This window comes from Lissotriton vulgaris, chromosome 12, assembly GCF_964263255.1.
Source record: "Lissotriton vulgaris chromosome 12, aLisVul1.2, whole genome shotgun sequence".
NCBI lineage: Eukaryota > Metazoa > Chordata > Amphibia > Caudata > Salamandridae > Lissotriton > Lissotriton vulgaris.
Genome location: NC_141700.1, coordinates 738,446,369 through 738,470,764, shown reverse-complemented (window position 1 = coordinate 738,470,764; position 24,396 = coordinate 738,446,369). Strand labels below are relative to the sequence as shown.

Below are 24,396 nucleotides of genomic sequence, written 5' to 3'. Positions count from 1 at the left end.
TGGTGCGGCAGCTTGCCCTGATCGTCCTGGCTGTGGGGATGGATGTACATCTCCCTCAGTGTCCTCTGTTATTTCTTCAATTTGCAGGGCATCGCTATCCGTACTGGGTACTTCAGCGCCACCTGTGATGTAAAGTGGACGTTGATTAATGACATGTTACTTACACATTGGAGCTTCCTACATGCATGCAGGCTACCATTCCCTGACTCGCTGCAGGATTGACTCTCACTGAACAGTTCTGGCTGTATGGGGCTAGGTGGTAATTGTGGTCAGACTACATGTCCGACAATGCAATAGGGCTTTTGTGGTGTGCTTTGGCTGCATGACTGGGGTTTGTAATGGGATGATCTGGGGTCATGGCCATTGTTAAGGGACAGGGTCGCATTCACATGGCACTTATCTTGTGTATCTTGGGTGGGTCGGGAGGAGTCCAGCTGGATTACCCCCACGCATGCCTGCTGATTCAGGGTGTCCTCTACTCGGTCCTCAAGTGGGGTGTTGGGTGGGACAGTGGGATCCCCTCCTCCTGTCGAAACACGCTCCCCCAGCCTCTCTGCGATCTTCTCCTTGGCCCGCCCTCTGAGGTCGTACCATCGTTTTTTCAAGTCATCCACAGAGCGCTGGGTCACCCCCACGGAATTCACTTTTGCGCGGATGCGCACCCAAATCCTCCTTTTGTCGGCCTAAGGCACCCTTCTCGAGTCCTTCCCGAAGAGGCGGTTGTGGTCCTTGCACACTCCCTCTATCAGATATTCTAACTCTTGTTCTGAAAATTTAATTTTCCTTTTCCTTCCTGTGGAAGTTTCACCTGCAGCTTCCTGTGACATGGTGTGCACTGGGGTGTCTCCTGGATTTCACCTGTAGGTACTCTGGAGGGGAGCTCTGGCAATGCTGCTTCCACTTCAGGCTCACAATGCTGAATGAGGGTGGAACATGCCTACTTCCTGGTTGTGATGTCATCACTGTGCTCAGAATGCGACTTCCCGTTTTTGCGATCTCGCATTTAGCGAGATCGCAATTTGTGATTTCGGTAATTGCGAGATCGCTATTTCAACAAGGGTATCGGCAGATTCTGCGATTTTTATGTGATTTTTGGAAACTAGTAATCGGTGATTGCGGCCGATTGCGATTCGCTTTTTTTACTTGCATTTTTTCATGAATGCCATTCTGCGATTTCTAAATTGCGATTCGCTTTTTCTCGCAATTTAGGAATCGCAGAATTTGACATTGATGAATCTAGGTGTTTGTGTTTTGTTACCAGATGGCCTAATATTGTTCTTTTAAGGGATGCAGAGGAAGCAAATGTAACGTTTCCATTCTGCATTTCCTCACATTCTATAACACTGGTACATACCAGCAGCACAGGCTGCAAAGCTGAGATAACACTGAGCTGCAACTTGCGAGAGCATTCGGAGATTCGAGATCATGTGTGAGAACTAGAAAACAATACAGAGGGACTGCAGTACAAGACAGGTGACAGCTGAGCTGAACTCCTTCTGCAGAAGAAAGAATGGGAAGGAGGAGAGAGAAGTGAGGGCAGGACGAAAAGATGGCAGCAAGTCACACAGGAGGAAAAGGTGAGCGAGGGGAGGAGAGGAGCAGCTGGGCCGAAAGAACAAAGAAGGGAAAAAAAGGCAATGGAAACAGAAGTTGTGACTAAAGGAAACAAAATATTAATGTGGAAAGGGAGGACAAAGATGTAGCATGGCGGAGAAGCGGGTGAGGGACGAAAGAAGGAGAGGGAGAAAGAATGAGGGGGACACAGATGAACATGGTAGAATAAGTGAAAGGAAAACAATGGAGGCAAAGGAGGAGCTTAGTGACAAACCAAATTAACCAAGTACTGTGCGATAGGGATGGCACTAAGAGAACTAGGTCTTTGGGAAACACCAATGGAACAGGGATATAATGAAGCACATGAGCCATTGAACATGAGGCAAGGTGGAATACTCTTTATAACCTAAAAAGGATTCAAGTTCCCAATTTAATGTAATCTAGACAGAGCATTTAATGCCATATCTAAAGGGAATATCAGAGACCTTTGCTAATGCGCTGCCTCTAAGCTCGGCCGAAAAACAACTAGACAATTGTTTGGGTTCCAGTAAACACCACCATTCACACACTAGAACAGTCGCCCACTATTACATATGAGGGACAGTTACCAGCCAGTGTAGTACAGGTTTCAGTGAGAGCACAAGCTAGTGGCTCCTGCTTTCTATCCTCATTCGCACTGGAGTAAACTTGGTACAGAAGGTGAGCCGAGCCTTTTTCTGCCTAACAAAAGCAAAAAAATATGTTTTTCTACTTCTATTGCTGAACAGGAGCTAAAAAAATGGAGGCGAGCCTGAATGTATCTGTGAACAGCTGTAAAAGAGATATCTATATAAGAAATACTTAAATAACTTATGTAGATTAAGTTTAAAGAAAACATGAGTACCACAGTGACTGTGAAGTTTAGTGACCACTCAGGAGAGACAGAGGTCGGCCTTTGATGTCATTGAGAAGTACTTAAGAGAAAACATTATTTGATGGTTCTTGACATCTACATAACTGGCTGTTTAAAAACAAAAATGTCCTGAAGATGGTAGTCTTTTAGAATATCTACAGTCCACCGAAACATGCATCATTTATATTGAACTGTTTACTGCTTCCTGACCTAGAGTCTGAACGAAGATAGAGTTGATATCACTTTGGGTTCAGGTTTGTAATTACAACAGGAGAATTCATGTTTGCGTTTCTTGTTTATAATTTTCAAACAAAATTATTTGTGAGGTTCGAATTTATGTACATGATTTATGTACAATCAACATTGGATTGTTAAATGATGTGTTTTTATATGTTTGTATACTGCAGATTATTAAGGTGCAAAATAAGTTCCCATGGTGTTACACTTCAGGGGCTATACAGAGTTTATTTTGTTTGAATGCCTTCCTGTAACTCACTACATTGAAGCGCTCCTTTTTTTTGGTTGTTGAAGTTCCACTTCTTCAGCTGACTTAGATAGGTGGAGGTTCAGAAGACACGTCGCCATGCTGCTGTAGAACCTGGAGAAACAACTCAAATATATATCATCCTAACACAAGTGTGTATGGCAGGTCACAAAGCCCACTTGCCCATGTACACCATCTGCAGGGTATACCCTACACTGATTCCATACCCTGGTTCCTTGCTGTGCCATGGCATAATTATAAAAGTGCCTGGACTCGAGTTTGATGCTGTTTTTATTATTTTACAGCGGATCAGAAGCTTCTGGTAAATCATGAAGCTTCCATGATTTACCAGAAGCTTCTGATTCGCTGTAAAATAATAAAAACAGCATCAAACTCGATTCCAGGCACTTTTGTATTTTCTAAAACGTATATAGTCCAGCCTGGCCCCGTAGGACAAAACCCCTCATTTGATACAATGGCATAATTATAGGCATCCTCCCAAGAAAGTTCTGTTCCAGAAGTAAACCAACACCATAGAAAATGACTGTACTGAAGTGCTCCGAGGCGAAATGCGATCCCATATGATACACAAAAAACATGCTAATTTACATGACAAGTGAAGCTTAAGGCTATATTAGGGAACATAGATGCAGCTGTGCTGGTGCAAAAGAAGTTAAGGGAGAGAACAGTTTTCTCCAAGGAACATTATATTTTCTCTTGCTTATAATCCAAGCAAAGGAGAAGTGTGTGGGCTAGAGCACGAGCATGGGAGAAATACATTCCAAACATGTTTAAATATATTGTAATGTATTCACAACACCTACCACAACTGCAGCATATATATCATGGCTAAAGATCATATGAACAGTATCTTCCTTCTTACCTGTGATTTAGTTTGAGTCAGGTGTTATTTAGTGGGGTTGGGTTCGTAGACTGTGCCTAAGATAAAGGATTTGTAGTGTCGGGCCTAAGGCCCTCATGACGTTGCAATGAGGGACACTGACACAGACTCGTAGGTGGGTAAACTGGCCATGAGCACGTGCACCCGGGCCCTTTTATTTGCGGGGTCACGTGACTCGTCACACCCGTGATGGATGGGTGAGGGGGTGTAGTGTGCCCAGCCCTCGAGGGAGTGGCTGGCTTACAGGAAATGGAAAAACACTAGAACGTGTCCTGCAGGACACTACATTCCTCCCCAACTTTATTGAGGAACAAATAAATTGCTAGTCCAAACCTGTGGGGGATAAAAACAATTAACTAGTTACCACAGGGTCCATCAGTCTCTAGAGTCAGGTGGCAGGATGACAGCAGACCTGGATTGGTGGCTTGGCTTGCGGAGGAGCCTTCTCGGCGGGCACCCATAGTTTAACCTGAGGGCCTCAGGACACGACCGCTGGCTGGGAGATGTCCTCTGCATGCCGACAGCTCGTTGATGGTGAAGTGTCTTGCTGCTTTGCCTGGTCTCCACTTGGCTGACGTCCGTGATGGTCCGTGGTGGTTTCTAACAGTTCATGGTAGTGAGCTGCGTCACCAAAATGGATGGAGTCCTACAGGAGAGTTCACAGAGGTGTGGCTGAGCCGACGGTCCTTGTTGAACGGCTGGGCTGTGACCGGATACCTGTCGGTGGGGCAGAGTCTCTGCTCGCTCTCCCGCCTGGGGAGGCCCGTTGTCGGGGTTGCTGCGGGACTGTAGGAGGGCTGCACTGAGGGCTGCTTGTATGCCAGCTGGTGGCAGCTGCAGGGCCGCGGAGGAGCCGTTGCTTGGTCAACCGCCCAACTCCCACGGGTGCATGAGTCGTGGACTAGACTTGCCTTTGCTGCTTTGGTTCCGGTGTATGCCAGGTTCACAGGGGGCCTCTGGTTTCTATTGACTGCTGGTGTGGTGACTGTGCAGGACTCCAGTCCGCCGATCTTCTGGGAGTGGTACTGTTTGACGCAGGTGATGACGGCTGGCGTGATGGCAGTAGCCAGCCATGTGGTGACTTGGGATGACAGGTGGTGGTGACTTGCTGGGAGTGTTGGATGTCTAGGTGGACTTGGCAGCCGTGTGCCTCCGCCTTGCTGAGCTGGAGTGTCTATGGCGGCTTGACACGTAGAGTGAGGGGATCCTCCTTTGCCTGGCTTGGGTTCACTGCCAACTCCATCTTGAGGCGGTGGGAGGACGGACACCCTGGGCTGATCTCCACCCTTGATACCAGAGGACAGGAGCACGGATGCTGGTCGACTCACACTGCTGACGCTCGGGGATGGACGGTCACCTGGGAAAACGTTGGGACACAACGTGGGCTGAGCTCGCTGCGGCTTATGCTTGGTCTATCCGTGGCGCTGCATCCTGGGACGTCGGTCTGCGGGGACTGACGGTCGCCTGGGAAAACGTTGGGATGAGACGTGGGCTGCGCTCGCTGCAGCTTATGCTTGGTCTATCCGTGGCGCTGCATCCTGGGACGTCGGTCTGCGGGGACGGACGGTCGCCTGGGAAAACGTTGGGATGAGACGTGGGCTGCGCTCACTGCGGCTCATGCTTGGTCTGTCCGTGGCGCTGCGTCCTGGGACGTCGGTCCGCCTTGGTGGCTGTCTGGCGTGTCAGGGTGTGCTTCTTGGCTGGCTGCGAGTCCTCGGTCTTCTCCCTTTCGTGGTCTTGTTCAGCCCACCTGTGCTAGTCCGGTCTTCGGGGTGACAGGTCTGTCACTCTTTTTTTTTTCTTTTTCGAGGGCGTTGCGTGTGGACCTCGAGGCGGCGCAGTCGTGGCGCCGGCTTCCGCCTTTGCTCAGGCGTGCTTGTCTGGACTAGTCACTTGGTGACGTGTTTCTTGCTTGCTGGGCGACGTGACGTCCGGTCTTGTGTCGCTATTTGTTGGAGCACATGGTGCTGTGGCGGCCTGACACGTGGGGTGTGCGACTCCTCTCTTGCCCGTCGTGGGTCACTGCCGACTCCATCTGGAGGCAGTGCGAGGGAGGGCACTGTTGGTGGTCTTCGGCCTAATGTAGGGCTTCGCTGTGGCGGTGGAGGTGTGTGTGTCCTCCAACCTGCGTGCAGCAGTGCCTCTGTGCGGGGATGTTTCCAGGGTACTGACTGTGCCGTCAGGTCCACTGGCGCGACCTCCTGCGCGCTTCTGGCTTGGCGTGTTCTTTGAGTGCTGGGTCTCGTTTGTGGACGTTTTCTTCTGGCACTTGGGGTGCTTGCGTTGTAGCTTGCGGCTGTTCACCAGTGGGGTGGGTGACGGCTACCTCTTCACTGGTGGTGGCAGTGGGTGGCCACGTGTGGTGTGTGCTCTGCACCTGTCTTTCTTGCACTGTCGACTGGGATAGTTCCTTTGAGGGGATGCCGTTTGTGGCTGGCCTCCTTGTGATGAAGAGGTTTGTGTTGCAGCCTCCTCGGTATTGATGCTTCAGATCCTTGCAGGGTTTATCCTTTTCTCCTGCGGGCTTTGCAGATGTGGCAGGCGGTGCTGTTGCTTATATGAGGCTGGTGCGGCCGGGCGGGCCCTTTGGGGCTCTCGGGTGTGGTGGTTGCCTGTAGACTGCTGTCTTCGAAGGCGTCCTGGCTATTCCAACTTGCGGGTGCAGAGGGCCACTCTTTGCGCATTCCTCATTGAGGTCACTTTTTGCTGTGCCCGGCGCAGGGCTTCACGCAGTGACTGTCTTTTGATGCAGTGTGGGTGACGTTGAGGCAGCCTTGAGGGGGGGTAACTCTCGCTGGAGCTCTGTGTCCTTCCTGATGCAGGTACCATGCTGCTCCTGGCGCTGGGGAGGTGGACTCTGTGTGGTCTCGCGGAGACCTGTGGTGCGTTTATGCAGGCTTTGAGTGGTGCCTGGGCTCGGAGGGACTAGCGAGCGCTGGGGGCTCGGTTGGTGCCTGCGGCATGCAGCGGGTTCACTTCAGAGAGTAGGAATTGGGACCTACGGTGGGACTGGCACTGCGCCGCAGCGGTGTGTCCTTGGTGCCTATGCCAGTGCTGTGCAAACAGGCGACTGTTGCCGGGTGCTGTTCCTGCTGCGCGCCGACTCGGCTGGTGGCAGCCTTTGTGGCCCCTGGTTGGCTCTTCAGATGTGTGTAGACACACTGTCTTTTGTGTTTAGGTCCCGTCGCCGGTCAGATAGCGCTGCCAGGCTCTTACTTTCAGCTGTGCTCGGAGCTGCAGACTTCCGTGGGGAGTATCTGGTGTGGTGCGTTGTCGGACCACCAGGTGGCGCACTGCTTTAGTGTGAGGCTAGGCGCTCTTGCTGAGCCGCTCTCGCAGGTCTGCAGACTGGCGGGGAGGTGTGCCTTGCGGAGAGCCGTTGGGGACAAGGTAGGTGCTTCTTTTATTTTCCTTTTTTTTTTTTTTGGGAAGCTCTGTGTCCCTCGCAGCAGGCCTCAGTCTCTACGGGCTGCGCAGGAGAAGTGTCGGTGACAGTCCGACCAGCCGCGGGTGGGCTCCGCTGGCTCTATGTAGTTTTATCGGCTCTCCGTGCGCTGCGGGCACTTTCCTTCCGCCGCTGGGGCAGCCTGTCGCATGCTGCGCGGCGGGGCAGGGGGTCGCTGTAGTCAGGCCGCGGGTGGGCTCCGCTTTGCTGTACAATGCTGAGGGGGTCGCTTTACGCTAGCGCGGCCCCCAGGCACTTCACCGCCCCCGGGCTCACCTTCGACCTACGGGTCTCTTCTCTCGTTGCGGCCGTGGCGGGTGGGCTCCGCCCGGCCGGTGCTTCTCTCTGCTGGGGGTCACATCGCAGCCGGCTCAGGTGGGCTCTGGCCGGGCCGCGCTCCGTGGCGAGGGACCTCAGTGGCGGTCGACGCGGGTGGGCTCCGGTCGGTCGCTTCTTTCTGGGCACCGTTGCGGCTGGCGCAGGTGGGCACAGTCCGGTCCGCACTTCTTCTCCGGGGCTCGTTTCCTGGCAGGCAGGGCGGCAGGCCTTACCGGGGTGGACACCCGGACGCCGCGTCCTCGCAGGCCCAGGGCTCTTTACACACCCTGCAGGCCATCGGACGTGCTCCTCACCGGCTTCTGGGGGTGCCCTCGACACGGGCAGCTCTCACCGGGATCTGCGCTCACTTCTCCCTATCACGCGGCGGGGGTGAGGTGCGGCAGGCTCTCACCGGGACAGCGTCGCCTCCCCTCTTGTCCTTGGTGCCAGAGGTACAGCAGTCCCCGGTAGCTGTGCTGGGGCAAGGGGAGGCAGTTTCACGCCCGATGTTTCCTGCTGGCTGCACTGGCGAGGACTGTGGCGATGTGGTGAGGTGCTTGCCCTGGACCTCCGGCCTCCTTAGTCTGCTTCAGACGTCGGGTGGGGGCACGACTAGATTTGGTGGCAGCTCTGTGACTGCGGAGGACGGCGATGCATCCGATCCCCCTTGCAGTCGCTGGGGCTGTGGGAAAACGTTGTGGAGTGCCGCTTCTCAGGCACGTCCCTTTTCTTCCCCCAAGAACAACAAGCAACGTGGTGCTGCATACCAGGCTTAACTCCTTTCCCACACGAGGAATGGTGAAGCGCCGAGTGGCAGGCATGCGGGGTTAGCTACCCGCCTCGTCGCCAATGTAGTGTCGGGCCTAAGGCCCTCATGACGTTGCAATGAGGGACACTGACACAGACTCTTAGGTGGGTAAACTGGCCACGAGCACGTGCACCCGGGCCCTTTTATTTGCGGGGTCACGTGACTCGTCACACCCGTGATGGATGGGTGAGGGGGTGTAGTGTGCCCAGCCCTCGAGGGAGTGGCTGGCTTACAGGAAATGGAAAAACACTAGAACGTGTCCTGCAGGACACTACAGGATTCACGGATGTGCACCCTTTTTTTTTATTGGTCTCAGGGATTTTCTATATATATTATTTAATGCTGGTATTATGGCAAGTCCAAATCATGGTACTGTCTCTTTCTGCTGCATGGGGTGATGCTTCCTAGATCTCTATCATCACGAGGGCTTGTTTTGCATTGCTCCCTTTCCTCTGCCTTTTTACAGTAGTTCTATCTGACTTGCAACAAGAGCTCATATCTGCTCTGAGCCACACATTTCTTCATGATACAGCCTTGATATCATCTACGGGAAGGCACCTAATTTCAGTTTTGGTATTGTCTGAGGAATATTTGTCCTATTGAATTTGAGTGGTGTGAGGCTCAATGGAATATTGTTTTTGCTGGATGGCTTTGTTTGATGGTCTAATTAGATGCCCTTTGTGTCATAGTGGGGCCATGAAGACTTTTTGAGATCCTTGAGCAGTCTTTCCCAATGAAGGCTTAAATACCTCTTCTTGTAAAACCTCTTGAGCTGTCTTATTCCTGCTTCCTCCATTGGTGTCACTTAGTTAGCAGTCATTTTTTCCCTTGGTGCTTAATGTTTCTGAATCTCCATTTTTCATCACCTCAAAGATATGTTGTTAGTTTGCCTATCCTTAAAGACCCTCTTCTTTCTAGAAATTATGTACACTAGCAGGTTGGGGGAGTTAAAGGCTCTGTATGTTTCTAAAACATACTTTTATGTTCTTCTGGTTAGTCCTATCTTTAGGACTAGTTTGTACTTAAGATCCTGTTCAGTTATTGTTTATCTCAATTTGTGTCTCCAATTTTCTTTATCCCTGTACTCAAGAAATCTTATTTTAGCATTTGGTTAGAAGAAGTATATGTATTCAAATAGAATTTGAACAGGTGTATTTGGGTACAATATTTCTGCTTAATATTGGCCTGAAAATGTGCAACTGTTCTCCCTAAATAAGGAAAATGTACCTAGGTCAGCGTGTGTCTTATCCATTATTTACTATTCCTACATAGCGCCACTGGACTGAATGGTGTTCTGGTGCTTCGTGTAAAAACAATTTCTACAGGACAGAGGCAGGTGCTCCAGGGTATTTTAGTGAGAATATAAAGGTTAGCAACTTGGCCCTGGCAGAACACTTTAAATTACAATTATAAGTTACCATTCAGAAGACCATCTGCCTATAGTGTATTGGTTTGAATGACTGGAGTATCTATTCATGCATGTGTAGAATGGTATGTGTTGGACTTCACCCTTTCTTTAGGGTTATCCCCAAACCTTTTGCCTTCCTCATCCTATTTGGGCTCAATGTATCTTTGTTGAACTTAGGACTCTGCACTTTACCACTGCTAACCAGTGCTAAAGTTCTTGTGCTCTCTCCTTCAAACATGGTACAACCGGCTTTTACGCAATTGGCATATATCATTTGCTTATACGTGCCTAGTAAAGTGGCACTACCTGTGCCTCGGGTCTGTGAATTAAATGCTGATAGTAGGCCTGCACCACTGGTTGTGCCACCCACTTAAGTAACACTTTAAACATGTCTAAGGTCTGCCTTTGCAGAGCCTGTGTTCGCAGTTTTAAACTGCCATTTCGACCTGAAAAAATACATATTTTTTAATACATACAGGTCATCCCTAAGGTAGACCCTAGGTATCCTATAGGGCAGGATGCAGTGTAATTAAATGTTTGGACATCTACTTTTAAGTTTTACATGTCCTGATAGTGAAAAACTCCTAACGTTGTTTTCATTACTGCAAGGCTTACCTCTCCCATTGGATAACATTGGAGTTATGTTGTTACATCTTATGTCATTTCCAAATGTAAAAAGGTAACCAGTTCATGTTTGGTGTCTCTGGAATTGTAAAGACAAACCTAGCTTATGGTGAAATCTAAGTTTAAATTACCATTATGAAAATGTCACTTTTAGAAAGTTGGCAATTTCTTACCTTAGCAATTTGGTGCCTGTAGCCTATTTCTGCAGTGACAGTTAGACTTTGTGTATTCCTCCTAGACAGCACAATGTGAAGCTTAGGTGTGACTGGATGGGCCATTACTGGCAGGATGGGAGGGAGGAGATGGACACAACCCCACATACATGTGAATAGTCTGTGTCTTGTCCCCACACAAAATGCTGCATATCCCTTTTAGTTAGTCTGGAGCCTGGGCCAAGAAGGCAGGGCATCTGTGCACTTCAAAGGCGAGCCTCTAGAAGCTTCTCCCCGTTTCAAAGTCCCAACTGTGTAGAAATACTCGACCTCAGACACCAGTTCTTCAGGACACTTTTGGACCTGTGGATACTCTTTCAGAGGTAAGGACTGCTGTTCTGCTGAAAGGACTGCAACTCTGCTGGACTGCTGGTCTGAAGGAACTGCTGCCCTGCTGTGCTGAGTTGCTACCTACTGTTCTCTAGCTTAGGTGAGAAGGACTGAACCTGCATCTCTTGAACTCATAATCCTGAGGGACTCCAAGGGCTAGTTGGCAGGCCTCCCAATCTGAAGTTTCTGGGACATAACAGGCTTCCAACAACCTTGCAACTGCACCTAAACTCTGCCATATGTGAGTCTACCCTGCCAAGTGGTGCCACCCTAGTCCTGAGCCCTTGGAAGTGGGTTTAAGGTGCTCTGACAGCCTCTGTGAATCCAGCGGAACCAACACGTCCTCTGTGCAGTGCCGCACAAACCCGAGCAGAACCGATGCATCTCCGCTGCTGCATGGATTGGACTCTTTACAAAGACGTGCATCACATGGCAGCTCTTTGGAACCACTGCATTGAACATCCTTGGCACAGGCCCTTGCATCCCTTATTGACAGCAGCCTCGACAACAATGCCGGACTCGCATTGCAGCCTTGAAGCTCTTCAGAACTGACACATTGCCCCGACTGCGCGCTGTGCTCTTAACACTGGATATCACATTGAAAGCCTCATCAACAGTATCTTGATAACATTGCAGGTCCCCACATCGCAGGCGCATTTCGGAACTGACGCATCACTTTGGCTGCGTGAAGCATCTTTGACACGGATCCTTGCAATGCTCCGCAAATCAGGATTTGAGGTAGTTTAGTCAGAGGGCATAACTGGTTTGCTGTAGCCATCCTGCGCTCCATTGTGGTCGGCCTGAACTTGTCACTGTGTCCCAGTCAGGCACAAGCAGATATTCACAGTTGGTGCTGTGGGCTTTTTTGGCGCTATTTTTCTCAAATCTTTAGATTTTGATGTGCCCAGTTCTACTAATTGGATTTTTGTAATTTTGGTCTAGTTTTATTTATTAAAGAAAGTTCTTAGCTCGTTCTGCTGAAAATGACCCTGCCATGTCAGAACCCATCCATCTTTGTGTATTTTAATTTTCAGAAACAACACTCCAAAATGAAGTTTTGATTCAAAAATAAAGAAAATAATGGTCCCTGGTGCCTTTTCTTCGTGCCTGCCTGGGTCAGCTAATACTCACATAGAGATCTGGGGCAAGAAAAATATGTGCTGGTAGGCACGCTCTACATACAATGGATACTCTGATGCCGTGACACTGGCAGATTTGTGTTGGATGGGCTATCGGAAATTTAAGTTTCTCTCACTTTTTAATGATGTGGATAAATGCAAGATTGAAACTTCTACTCTGCCAAACCCAACATGACTCCCCAGTCCATTACCCTAATTACTAAAACAGATGAATTATTAGTTGGGAAAGATTTGAGTACTTCCCAAGTAATACTTTCAAAATCATTTCAGGAATCAACATACAAATTCAATAAATATACCTGGGCACAATCCCTGTTAATTAGGACACAAAGCAAATAGGCTTTAGACTTAACTTAAAGAAAAGTGTGTAAAGTATTTAGAAATTAAAAACGTCAAAATACAACACAATGAAAATCCCACATCCAATTTGTAAAATTAAGAAAAATAATAATAGGAAAGATTACACCAAAATGACTGGAATCCAAGGGGAAACCAATTGTATGAATTTTTAAATTTTAGAACAAAAAGAGGCATAAAAAGTAAGGCACCAATCAAAAGTCAGTTTGTATGTTTACGGGGGGCCTATGTGCAGTGATTCATTAAACTAACTTTTACTGGGGCACATAAGTAACATCTTTAACAAGTCAATAAACACACACAAAAAATTACCAGCGCACACAGGCTTTTCTTACAACCTTGGGTGAACTTATATAGTCCCAGTTAGCACACTTTTCAATGTTGATAGTTCGCATGTAGCATCAGTACTGGCATTTCTCAATGCTGTCAGAGACAGTGGATGGTGCAAGCTGTAGTGGCCTTCTGGGAAATATCTTGGGCCATGAACTTATTTCTACACATATGAAGCAGGTACAGGTCCAGTTATTACTAGTCAGCTAGTCAATCCAAGAAAAGGCCTCTTGTAAAAAGATGTGCCCTTGCAGAAAAACAGGAGGTCAGCCAATTGATCCTTGGGATAAACTTCTCAATCTTGGGTACACATGGGAGTACATCTCCACACAGATCGCAGGCAACAGGTCCAGGCCTGTTTTGTTCATCCACAGATTCAGATGTGTTCTCGTGAGCTAGGGATGAGGTGCTATTTTTATAGTAAAGCCTAGCCAGTGGGCGGGGTGACTCTTGGACACCCCCTAGCCACTGAGAAAAAAGTTCCTGAAGGCAAATCTGAACCCTTATGCAGGACATCCTAATTCCCTTCCTGCAAACTATCCCGTAATGAACTATTTTGAATTAAAGCCAACAACGCAGAACCCTTCTGCCCTTCGAGGTGGGTTATGTGCCAGCCACGGGTGTGTCTAGGTTGATGAGCAGGGCCTCCACCTTAAGCATGAGGCACTGGTCCGGGGACCAGCTCACCCTCCAACTAGGCTAGTGTAAAGCTAGCTATCCTGTTCCCAGGGATCAAGGGACTTCTCGTCCAGTCTCTCCCTTTACACGTAACAGTTTTGGTAAGGAGGTGCATCGCACAGTGGCTCTGATGCATTGGTTCTGCTGGGATGACAGCTCGGCTAGCAGAGCACTTTCAGGCCCACTTACAAGGGTTCAGGACTGGGGTAGCGCCTTCTGGGACGGTAGGACTCACCGCTGGCAGAGTCCAGGTGCTGGATTGAAGATGGAGGAAGTCTGTTCTGTCCCTGAGGTTTCAGGAAGCCAGCCAACTAGCTCTTGCAGTCACTCAGATGGTCCTGGGTTCAAGATGCCAACCCAGTCCTTCTCACTCATGCAGGTGGGCAGCAGAGCAGGGTGCCAGTCTTTCTTGCAGCAGAGTAGCACAGCAATCCTTCTTCTGAGTCTTCCACACGTCCAGGTGTGTACTGAAGAGTTAGTTTCCAAAATGTATATCTGTTGTCCACTTTGAAGTAGGAGCAGGTTCTAGAAGATTCCTCCCTTAGAGGTGCCTAGAATTTCCTGCCTCCCTGCCCTGGCCCCAGATTGTCTGGGATCACAATAGACAAGTGTGGCAGCCTTTGTGATGTGCAAATGTGGTTAGTGACTGATCCTACCCCTCGTTAACTGAGAGTGATCTATCATGCCAACACCAAGCACGTCTTTGTCTCACTTTCTTGGAACAATACAGAATACCTGATGCTAACAGCTCCTAGTCATGTAACTCAGGATACAGGCTGCAGACAACAAACTGCTGGGACAAGAAAATGCCAACTTTCTAAAAGTGGCACTTTCAGAATTGTGATTAGAAATATGACTTTACCATTAAAGAGGACTTTTAATTACAATTCTTTTGTCACCAAATTTGAACTGTCCACCTGCTTCCAATTGAAATATATCACTTGTCAAATGTGATATGGTAAACCAGTGTTATCCTACAAGAGAGGTACGCCTTGCAGGACTGAAAAACTGATTTAGGAGTTTTTCACTACTGGGACATGCAAAACGTAAAAATGCATGTCCCACTTTTGAAATTCACTACATACTTCCCTCTAGACTGCATAGGGCATGACTTAGTGATCACATATATACTAAAAAGGAAATTTTGGGCCTGGCAAGAGGGTTATCTTGCTAGGTCGAAAAGGCAATTTATAACTGCACACACAGGCTGCAATGGCAAGCCAGACACATTTAGACTGGTACTTAAGTGGGTGTCACAAATCAATCAGTACTGCAGGGCCACTAGTAGCATTTAATTTACAGGCCCTGGGTACATGTGGGACCAATTTACTAGTGACTTGCAAGGAATTTAAATATGTCAATTCAGTATAAGCCATTTGGACCATGTTTAGTGGAGAGATCACAGGAACCCTAGCAATGGTTAGCAGAGGTAAAGTGCACAGAGTCCCAAGGCCAACAGAAACAAGATCAGCAAAAATAGGAGTCTTGAAGGCAATAGGTTTGGGGGAAGACCACCCTAAGGCTGACAGGTCTAACGTGGAGATTAAGTAATTTTCCCTTGTATTATATAATGTGGCTAAGTGCAGAAAGTCAGACTGTGGCCTGCTAGCTACTTTGGCCGTGGACCGCAAATTTACAATAACATTTTGTGAATCTGAAAAAATGCGTGAATTAGGTTTGCTAGAGCAAGTTGTAAGACCCATCTAGAGAAAACAAACAAAGAACAATTACGTTTCTGAAATCCCCTATAAACAGAGCTATGGCATCATAAAACTGGTAGCAATTCAAAGCATTACTATAATCAGAAAGTTGGCCTGAACAGAGCCCATCAGAAATAGAGCCTCTGCATTTGCAGAGCCTGTGAATATTCAAGGATATGATGTCTATATAGCCAAGGTATGGGCTGAATTTGGTAATCAGAAAGGTGGTAAACTCTGACTTGGTATGAGTCCTGGCATAATGGGAAAGGCTTTTATCAGATGTTTGATATAATGAGAACACTGCCAGATTTTGACACTTTACTGCACAGCACCAAATGGGACAAGTGGATTCTTCTTACTAAAGTAGATTACTGAAATATCCATTACATGGAAATACAGATATTGTTTAAAAAAAAATCATAAAACTGAGTTATTCTTCTGTCTATCTTACTCCTCTAATGAAGCATGTTTTTATGACTTTTTCAAAATTCTCCTAAGGATGAACATGATAAAGACAGCTCATATTTTTGGCTGTCTTGGCTGCTTATTGTGGATTACTTTCACTCTTCATCTCTTCTCTTAGTATTGGACTTCGAATTATTTCTATCTAATCCCCTGTTCAAATGTGTTACCCCAGCTGTCAAAGAAAATACCACAATGAAGCGACAACCTGGGCTTCAGCCAATTGGAATACAGCCCATGTTCTGAACAGACTGCATTAATAGAGTTAAGTTGTCAACGAAGAGTGTTTTGAAAAGGAGTCAGAATATGAAGTTTGTGTTGCAAATTGTGAAATTAAGTGTGACCAGGGACATCTTAAGTATTTTACGGGCCTTGGTTCAAACGGATTTTGGGGGCACCTGTTCATACCAGCTTTGAATATATGACCCAATTTCAGCTCTGTCATGCCCTCTTTAGCCAGAACACTGACAGTGCACAGGCAAACTCTTCCAAATTCAAAATGTGTTTAAATCTAGTATTAAGGGATAATGACATGTATTTTCAATATTGTACCAAAACGGCAATTCACTAATATTATCACTAATAATCTCTGTGACACCCTCTCATTTCTCATATGTCAGGTACTGTGTTTTGATGTAAAAAAACTTTTTTATGGATGAAACAAACACAAACTGTGTCTGCAAAATGTCTGTAATAGACTCTAATACATAATCCACATTAAAAACAAATTAAAGGAAAACTTTTTTAAGAATTATTCCAGGGCAAGGCTCTCAGCAGAACAGAGCTGGGTCTCTCAGGGGGCTCCTAAAAGGCTGGGGCCCTGGGCCAGACCCCACTTTGCCCTTGCCCTAAAACAACTCTGAGTGTGACCAGCAATATATTGTACGGAAGATACTTGAGTAAGGGCCAGTATTGTTATTGCCTCTATGCCTTTGTGAGAGCACATTTTTACTTGGTGAAAGAAAAATGCAGTAAATCCTAAAACATGTTATCAAGACAGAAACGTTAAATAAATTAACATGCAAGGATGCAAGTAGAAAGAGCAGACACTTTTACAGAGGCTAAGGCATCCAAATGGGTCGCATTTTCTAAATAAAAAGCCATAGATAGGTAAATATAATTTTTTCAGTAAATAACAAAAACACACAATCGCTCTGACTTACATTCTACATGTTATATTGCATCTGCAGCATAATAAGAAAACTACTTATGAGACATTGTAACCACCCGCCAAATGCAATGGCATTGACCGTTTTAATACTATCTTTAGCCGGCACTAAAAAAAGACACATGCATACCTCTTTCTTTTGACACCTCTCCTTCAGAGCATGGGAGGCAGTCATAGCAGCAGACTGGCTGCCCTCTTTGCCCTGCCTTGTAATAACCAGGAATGCAGCTTTCACTACAAGCAGAACGAGGAGCCTGAGGATGAGAAAGAAAGGGAGAGGAAAATTCAGGGCTATTATCTATGTAGGTTTTTGTAGTATAAACACGCACATGTTTATTTGTCTTCCGAGTCCACAGCCCCCCTGGAGACCAACTATCCCAACCACCCAGTTCCACCCAACATTCCACTTTAGAACATCTATGCCACAATAGGTGACATAGAGCTGACTTTAACCACAGAGAATGACATAATACAACATATTCTCTCTTTATAACAATAAGAAATATATATGCATGATACATAAAATGTGTACATAAAACAAAGAAATACATAACAAAATAAGCTATGACATTAATGAGCTAAGCAATAACCAATTGCACAATTCATACTAAAAGTAACAAGCATTTGCAATGCAATAGGCCTCGCATTTTGAGCTGTTGGCATTGTAAATGGCAATGCCTTTTATTTATGTATTGGTTTTTAAAACATAAATAAAAGGCATTGGTGTTTACAATGGCAATAACTTAAACCTATTGCATATCAAATGCTTGTTTCTATTCTATATGGCAGTGTTCTGTTGCTTCTCCACGCCTCCATTCGCTATTTTTTTGGGGGGTTGAGGGGGGGGGTGGCAGCAGCCAGTTAACTACTGGACCGCTGAGCAAACTTTTAATCTACCACTGCATGAGGGATGTTCGGCATCTTGAAAAGCTAAATATTAGCAAAAATCAATAAATGGCAACTACAGCATCATGACTCATAGGAACATTCACTTATTGAACCTTTTTACTTTTTTTCCCTAATCTTTATTTTTCACTCGCACTTTCTGAACTAGTGAAGGATTTCTTTGGGTCACCAGTGTGAATTTGAAAGCCAGAGGGTATTTTACGAAAGTGCTTCTCAGCACAGTGGGCAGTGAGCATGTGCGAAGCAGCGATGGCCACTGGTCTTGGACAGGCATGTGATGATTCTGTTCTGCGAGGGTCGTCACAGGTGTAAACAAATTTCATTTGCATTCAGGCCCATTTATGAACACCGGCCTCCTAAAAAGGTGACTTTAGGGGCCCATGACGCCGGAGGGGAGCCAGAATATAGTAAGGGCAAGGAGTGTCGTGCAAAGAGCACTGAAGGACGCAGCCAGTGTTTCGGGGTCGCGGGAGAGTTGGGGCAGGGGGTAGGAGGGGGGAAAGCAGGTCGGAGGGCGGTCGCTCCCTGCTTTTTTGACCTGCGAATCAGGCTAGTCTCCTGTGAGGAAGCCTCTGTAACAAAGGTGTAAATGAGGGCAGCAGAATACAGGCCCCTTCGCCTAGCACCCGGGCATTCCCACGAGAGACAGCCAGGGCAAGAAATTAAGGGTAGAGAGTGGAATGCTTTCTAATTTTTAGCGCGGTCTGACACGCCGTCTTCCCCGCCGCTCTGATTGGGATTGGAGGAAGATTGCTCGAGCTAGACACTAGTCCACTGACACTAGCTTCAATAGGCCCTGGATATGATTCAACTCCATCCTAAGAGATCAAATGTCTCAGTTAATATATGGACCCAATAGCAAAACACATTTGTGCTTGTTTATCACAATCCCCACTTCTTGCAGTCTACTCAACACACTCTCTACGTTTTTATTATGCTCTTCCCTAGTCTTCCCAGAAACCAAAATGTCATCTTGGAACACAACAGTCTTCTCCAGCCCTTCCAACACTTTCTTAATGATACGTTGGAAAACAGAAGCCTCCTAGGCCAAGCCAAATAGCATGTGGTTAAATTGGAGAGTCCCCACAGAACATACAAATACAGTGAGGTGACGTGAATTAGCATCTAACTCCACTTGGTGTTAGGCCAATGCTAAATCGATCTTAGAAAATACCTCGGCCCCAAAAAACTTTGACACTATGTCACCTATTCTCAGTAAAGGATGGGAATCCACCCATATTTCTTTTTTTAAACTTCATAAAGCGACATAAACTCTCAAACGTCCAGGTTTCTACTGTGCTACGACCAAAGGTGAAAGCCATCGGGAAGATTCAATTGGCTCAAATATTCCTGCCAAACACATCATCCTCAATTCATCTGTCACGTCGTCTCTCACACTGAAAGGGATATTACGCAATTTAGGTTTAATAGGAGTGATTTGAACGTTTACCTTGATCATGTGATTGAAACCTTTAATATGCTCCAACCTCCAATGAAAAATGCATGAGAAACACCTTACGTTGAAAAATCCTTTGTTACTCTTGTAACAAAAGATTTTTCAACGTAAGGTGTTTCTCATGCATTTTTTCATCTCTGCACCTGACAACAATCCGATCACATATCAATTGTGCTGTAAAAGTATTAAACTCACAGTCGGAGACCAATATGCGTACACCGCAACAAATGCATCAATGCTCCCACCAGATTGTTCTTCCCTTGTAAAGAATGTATGTCTTGACACCACAATGCTACACTGTACATCAAACTATTTCTCCAACCTTGCCATAGCTTCTTGAAATTCATCTAACACATATTGTCCTTCTTTTGTTTCTAGCAGTGGTAAATGCTCAAGAGCAGCTTGCCCCTCACATCCTAGATTATGTTGTTATGTTGCTTCTTTTATTATTGTATCTTTCTCTTTAAGGCTCGTGTGCTAGAGCATTAGAATGTATTATGCAGGTGTGTTCCAGGTTCAGGCAGTTGCTGACTGACTGTGGAGCCTTCCAGTTGTGTTCCTGGCACTACCTGTTCTTCCTATCTTTATCTTAATAAAGATACTAAAGTAATCAAACCGTGTGGTTACTTAACAAGTGGCGACGAGGGAAACCGGGATTATTCGGAAACAAAGAATTTAATGGAGAAAGAAAACGGAGCTTTTTGGAGGAAACAAAGAATTTAAGGAAAAAGAAAACTGTGGTTTTTTTTTTGGAAGTATCATCGTGTCCTTAACTATTTACTCCTCGCGCGCACTGTCCATGGCACTCACAAGGTAGGAAAGACTATTTAGTAGTACTTTCCGGGTCAATTGAACTGACCTGCATCATTTGAAGTTGCCATAGCGCGAGTGTGAACAGCCTTCAGCGCGAGTGTTGACAGCGCGAGTGTAAACAGTTTCCTGCGCGAGTGTTGGCAGCCATCTACGAACCTTAGGACATCGACGTGCGTGATGATGTCATGGGGCAAGGTCACGTAGCGTGACCTTTGCGTGGCAGCCATTTTAGGTGGAGGAATCTGTATAATACATCGGAAAGGAAAAAATACACGGACACGATCTCTTCAGAGCTGGAGTTTGATTTTTTAATTGTGGAAACAATATATTTGGCGGAAATTTTACTGAGTGGAATATACATAATATACGGAAAGAACAGGTGAGGAAGTCGGGACACTTTCTTAAAAAAAAAAAATATTGTAATAATAATTTTTTTTTTTATTACTTGTGACAACAAAAATAAAAGAAAAGGAGTCTAGAGACTTGTTTTGTTAGAAACTCATTCTATGGACGGAGGTGATCAGACTGGGGCTGAGACTGAAGAGGGAATGGCTCAACACAGTTTTACCATAAGTCCTCCACAACCTTTCTGGTCCACGGGATCACAACCAGAGATCAAGTGGGTGGAATGGAAGGAATATTTTACTAATTACATTTGTGCTATCGATGAAGCAGGGAAAATGAAGGCTGAACAGAAGAAGAGAATATTATTGCATTCACTTGGTCCTAAGGGTTTAAAAACGTTTTCACGTATGCAAAAAGTTGTGAATGCAGATTTAAGTGACTTTGAAAATGCCTTGAATGATATGGACAGGTATTTTGCACCTAAGGTGTGCATTGGTGTAATAAGACATAAATTCTTCCAAAGGAAGCAAAAAAAGGAAGAATTAGTAGATGAATGGCTAGACGATTTAAAAAAATTGGCAATTGACTGCAAATTTGGTAATCTTCATGATGATCTTATCAGGGACCAACTGGTCATGCACAATGACAATTCGCCTATACAAGACCGATTATGGGTGAATGGAGACGCACAGTTAGATGACGTACTTGCCATTATGAGGAAATCTGAAATGTCGGGTAGATGTGCCAACGTGATTAAAGATACAGTGAAAGATACTGAAAAAACAACTTTAGCAGTATTTAAGATCCAGAGTGGTTCAAAAAACACAAACAGACAGTTCCAAGGGAAATCAACTAGCCTACCATTCAAGAGTCAAGGAAGAGATAGGAATACAGAAGAAAGGAGATGTTACCGTTGTGACAGCCGGGAACATTTGGCCTTCAGCAAGATGTGTCCTGCTTTAAGGAAGAAGTGTGGCATATGTGGATTAGTTGGACATTTTAGTAAAATGTGTCGCAGACGTAGTAACGTTAAATGTATTTGGAGTGAGGAATCGAATGCAGGAGAAAGTGATTATGATGATGATGAGTGTATAAAGAATGTAAGAGGAAACTATATGCTCAATATTAGCGATGAGGCAATGGAGGGGAAACCAATGTGTGACGTGTCTTTGGGTGGTGTAACGGTTAAAGTGTATGCTGATTCTGGTTCCCCATATACCATTGTAAACGAAGAGGTGTGGAAAAAGAAATTTGTACACAAGATAGGGGATCATTTGAATGCATCTGATGTGAGTCCGGTAGGTTACACAGGTGAGAGGATAAATTTGTTAGGATTCAGATGGCTCTCGTTTTTGTTTAAAGGAAGGATGACAAGAGGAAAATGATATATAGCAAAGAAGGGGCCATCTGTATTAGGATGGTATGATCAGAAAAATCTTCATATCATTCTAGATCCAAATAGTAAAGACAAAGTGCTGGTACTAGATGAAGGCAGTAAAATAGAGGATCTCTTAAAGAGTAAATTTGCCAAAGTTGTCAGTCAAAAGTTGGGGGAATTGAAAGGGTTTGAACACAGGATTATGCTTAAGACAGATGCTCAGCCAAAAGTACATAAGGTCAGACCTATTCCAATGTTAATAAGGGAGGAAGTGAAGAAAGAAATTCAGGGACTTTTGTCTGAGGGGGTCATTGAGGATGTGGACACGTCGGAATGGATTTCTCCGATTGTTGTCGCAAGGAAGCCCAACGGAAAAATTCGTTTGTGCATCGATTTACGCCATCTGAATAAAAACATTGTCATAGAAAGGTTCCCCTTACCAAAAATAAATGAGATGGTTTCATCTTTAAGAGGGGCAACATGGTTCTCAACGATTGACCTCTCTGCTGCCTATCATCAGGTAGTTTTAGAACCAGAATCAAGACATCTCACGGCGTTCATTACGCCATTTGGATGCTATCAATTTAAGAGGATGCCTTTTGGTTTGGCGTCAGCGGCAGCTGTTTTTCAGCGATTGATGCACAAGTTATTTGGTGAAATGGAGGGTGTATGTTTTTTCCAGGACAATGTTCTCATTACTGGAAATAACAACGAGGATCATGACGCTAAGTTGATGAAAGTGTTTGAGGTTTTAAGCTCTGCTGGTTTGACAGTGGAATTGACAAAATGTAAATTTGGTGAAAGAAGTGTTTCTTACCTTGGCCATGTGATCAGTGAGGATGGTGTCAGACCTAAAGTCTCCTTGGTTGAGAATATCTTGGCTGCGCCAGCCCCTAAATCTAAAGAAGAGATCAAATCATTTTTAGGGATGGCGGAATATTGCGCAAAATTCATTAAAAACTTTGCTTCGAAAGTTTATAACATTAGGTCCTTGCTTAAGAAGAATGCGAGGTTTGAATGGACCAAACAGTGTGAAAGGGAGTTTGTTGAGATTAAGATGGATTTTCAGAAAGTGAATTCACTTTCAAGTTTTGACCCCAATTTGGATTGTTTACTTACTACAGACGCAAGTGATAAGGGTTTGGGTGCAGTGCTTTCGCAGATGGGTGATGATGGAAAAGAAAGGATTATTCTGGTTGCATCCAGGGCTTTGTCGCCAGCTGAGGGAAGATATCCTATCATAGAAAGAGAGGCGCTGGCTTGTGCCTGGGCTCTAGAGCATTTTCGTGCTTTTGTATGGGGCAAGTTGGTACATATTCGAACGGACCACAAACCGTTGGTTCATATTTTGTCTACAGAAGGGACTGCAACAGCATCAGCCAGACTTGCAAGAATTTCGATGCGTATGAAAGAGTATATTTACAAGTTGAGTTACATGCCAGGTAGGGATAACGTAGTGGCAGATTGTTTATCCAGGTTGCCTACGCCTTTGGAGGAATGTGTAGATGATCCATGGGGAAGTTTTAGTGTGGCTCTGATTCAGGATTCTGGTGTCCCTGCTATTAGTAAGGAGGATTGGGCTAGAGAGCATGGTAAGGATAAGATCTTAGTAGATATATCTAAGTTTATTTGCAAAGGTTGGCCTAAGGAGAGGTTTATTGCCGATGAATTGAGACCATTTTGGGAAGTACGCTTGGAGTTGTCCTTTGAAAAAGATGTATTACTAAGGGGTGACAGAATTGTTCCACCGATGAGTTTAGGGAAAAGGATTATACAAATGTGTCACGAAGGGCATTTTGGGATAGTCAGGACTAAAGTAGCTGTCAAAAAGTTGTTTTGGTGGCCCAAGGTGGATAAGGAGGTAGAAGATTTTGTGAGGGCATGTTTGGTTTGTATCTCTGCTGACAAGTCTTTAAGGACTTTGAAACCTATGATGAGTGAGGGATTAATTCCCAGTTTTCCTTGGGAGACAGTTGCTGTGGACATTTTTGGTCCGGTGGGGGAACTCAGAGAGTATGGATTGGTTGCTATTGATCTTTTTTCAAAATGGCCAGTGGTTAAGTTTGTAGAGAAGGTAGACACCCTAACTGTTCTTAAGTTTTTGGACAAGATTTTTACAATGGAAGGGTTACCAGTTAACATCTTAACGGACAATGGTGTGCAATTTTTGTCGAATTTGGCTCAAGATTATTTTGGAAGATGTGGAATTAAACATAAGACCACAGCTCTGTATAATCCAAGTGGTAACAGCACTGTGGAACGGTTCAATAGAGTAATTAAAGGAGTTTTGCAAGCTGCAATTAATAAGAAGCTAGATTGGAAGGTACAAATACAGAAGGCTGTATGGTCTTACAGGGTTACTGTGCATAATAGTACAGGGTTATCCCCTTTTGTAATTTTGAGAGGCAGGTCACCAAGGTGTAAGTTAGGCCCGGGATGGATGTTTGAAGGTAAGTTGGAAAATTGGTCTATTGATGAGGTAAAGAAGAATTTAGGAAATGTACATTCTAAGAGCAAAGTTTATTATGACAAACTTCATGGTACTAAAGATACCCAGGTCAAAATTGGAGATTGGATTCGTGTTAAGAAACCTTTTAGAATTCAGAAGGGTGAGAACAAGTTTTATGTGGCTAAGCAGGTAATTGAAGTTTTTAGAAACTCAGTTAGGTTGGATGACGGAAAAGTGTG

The 24,396-nt window shown here is 45.5% G+C and overlaps 1 protein-coding gene across 1 annotated transcript in view; it reads right to left on the bottom strand.

Moving 5' to 3' along the window:
• Positions 1-24,396, bottom strand: part of LOC147678465 (vomeronasal type-2 receptor 26-like) — a 74,097-nt gene that overhangs the window by 5,238 nt on the left and 44,463 nt on the right. Inside the window, exon 4 of the mRNA XM_086946585.1 lies at positions 16,941-17,064. Within this exon, the coding sequence (XP_086802711.1) occupies positions 16,941-17,064 (124 nt within the window). The remainder of the gene's footprint in view (positions 1-16,940; positions 17,065-24,396) is intronic.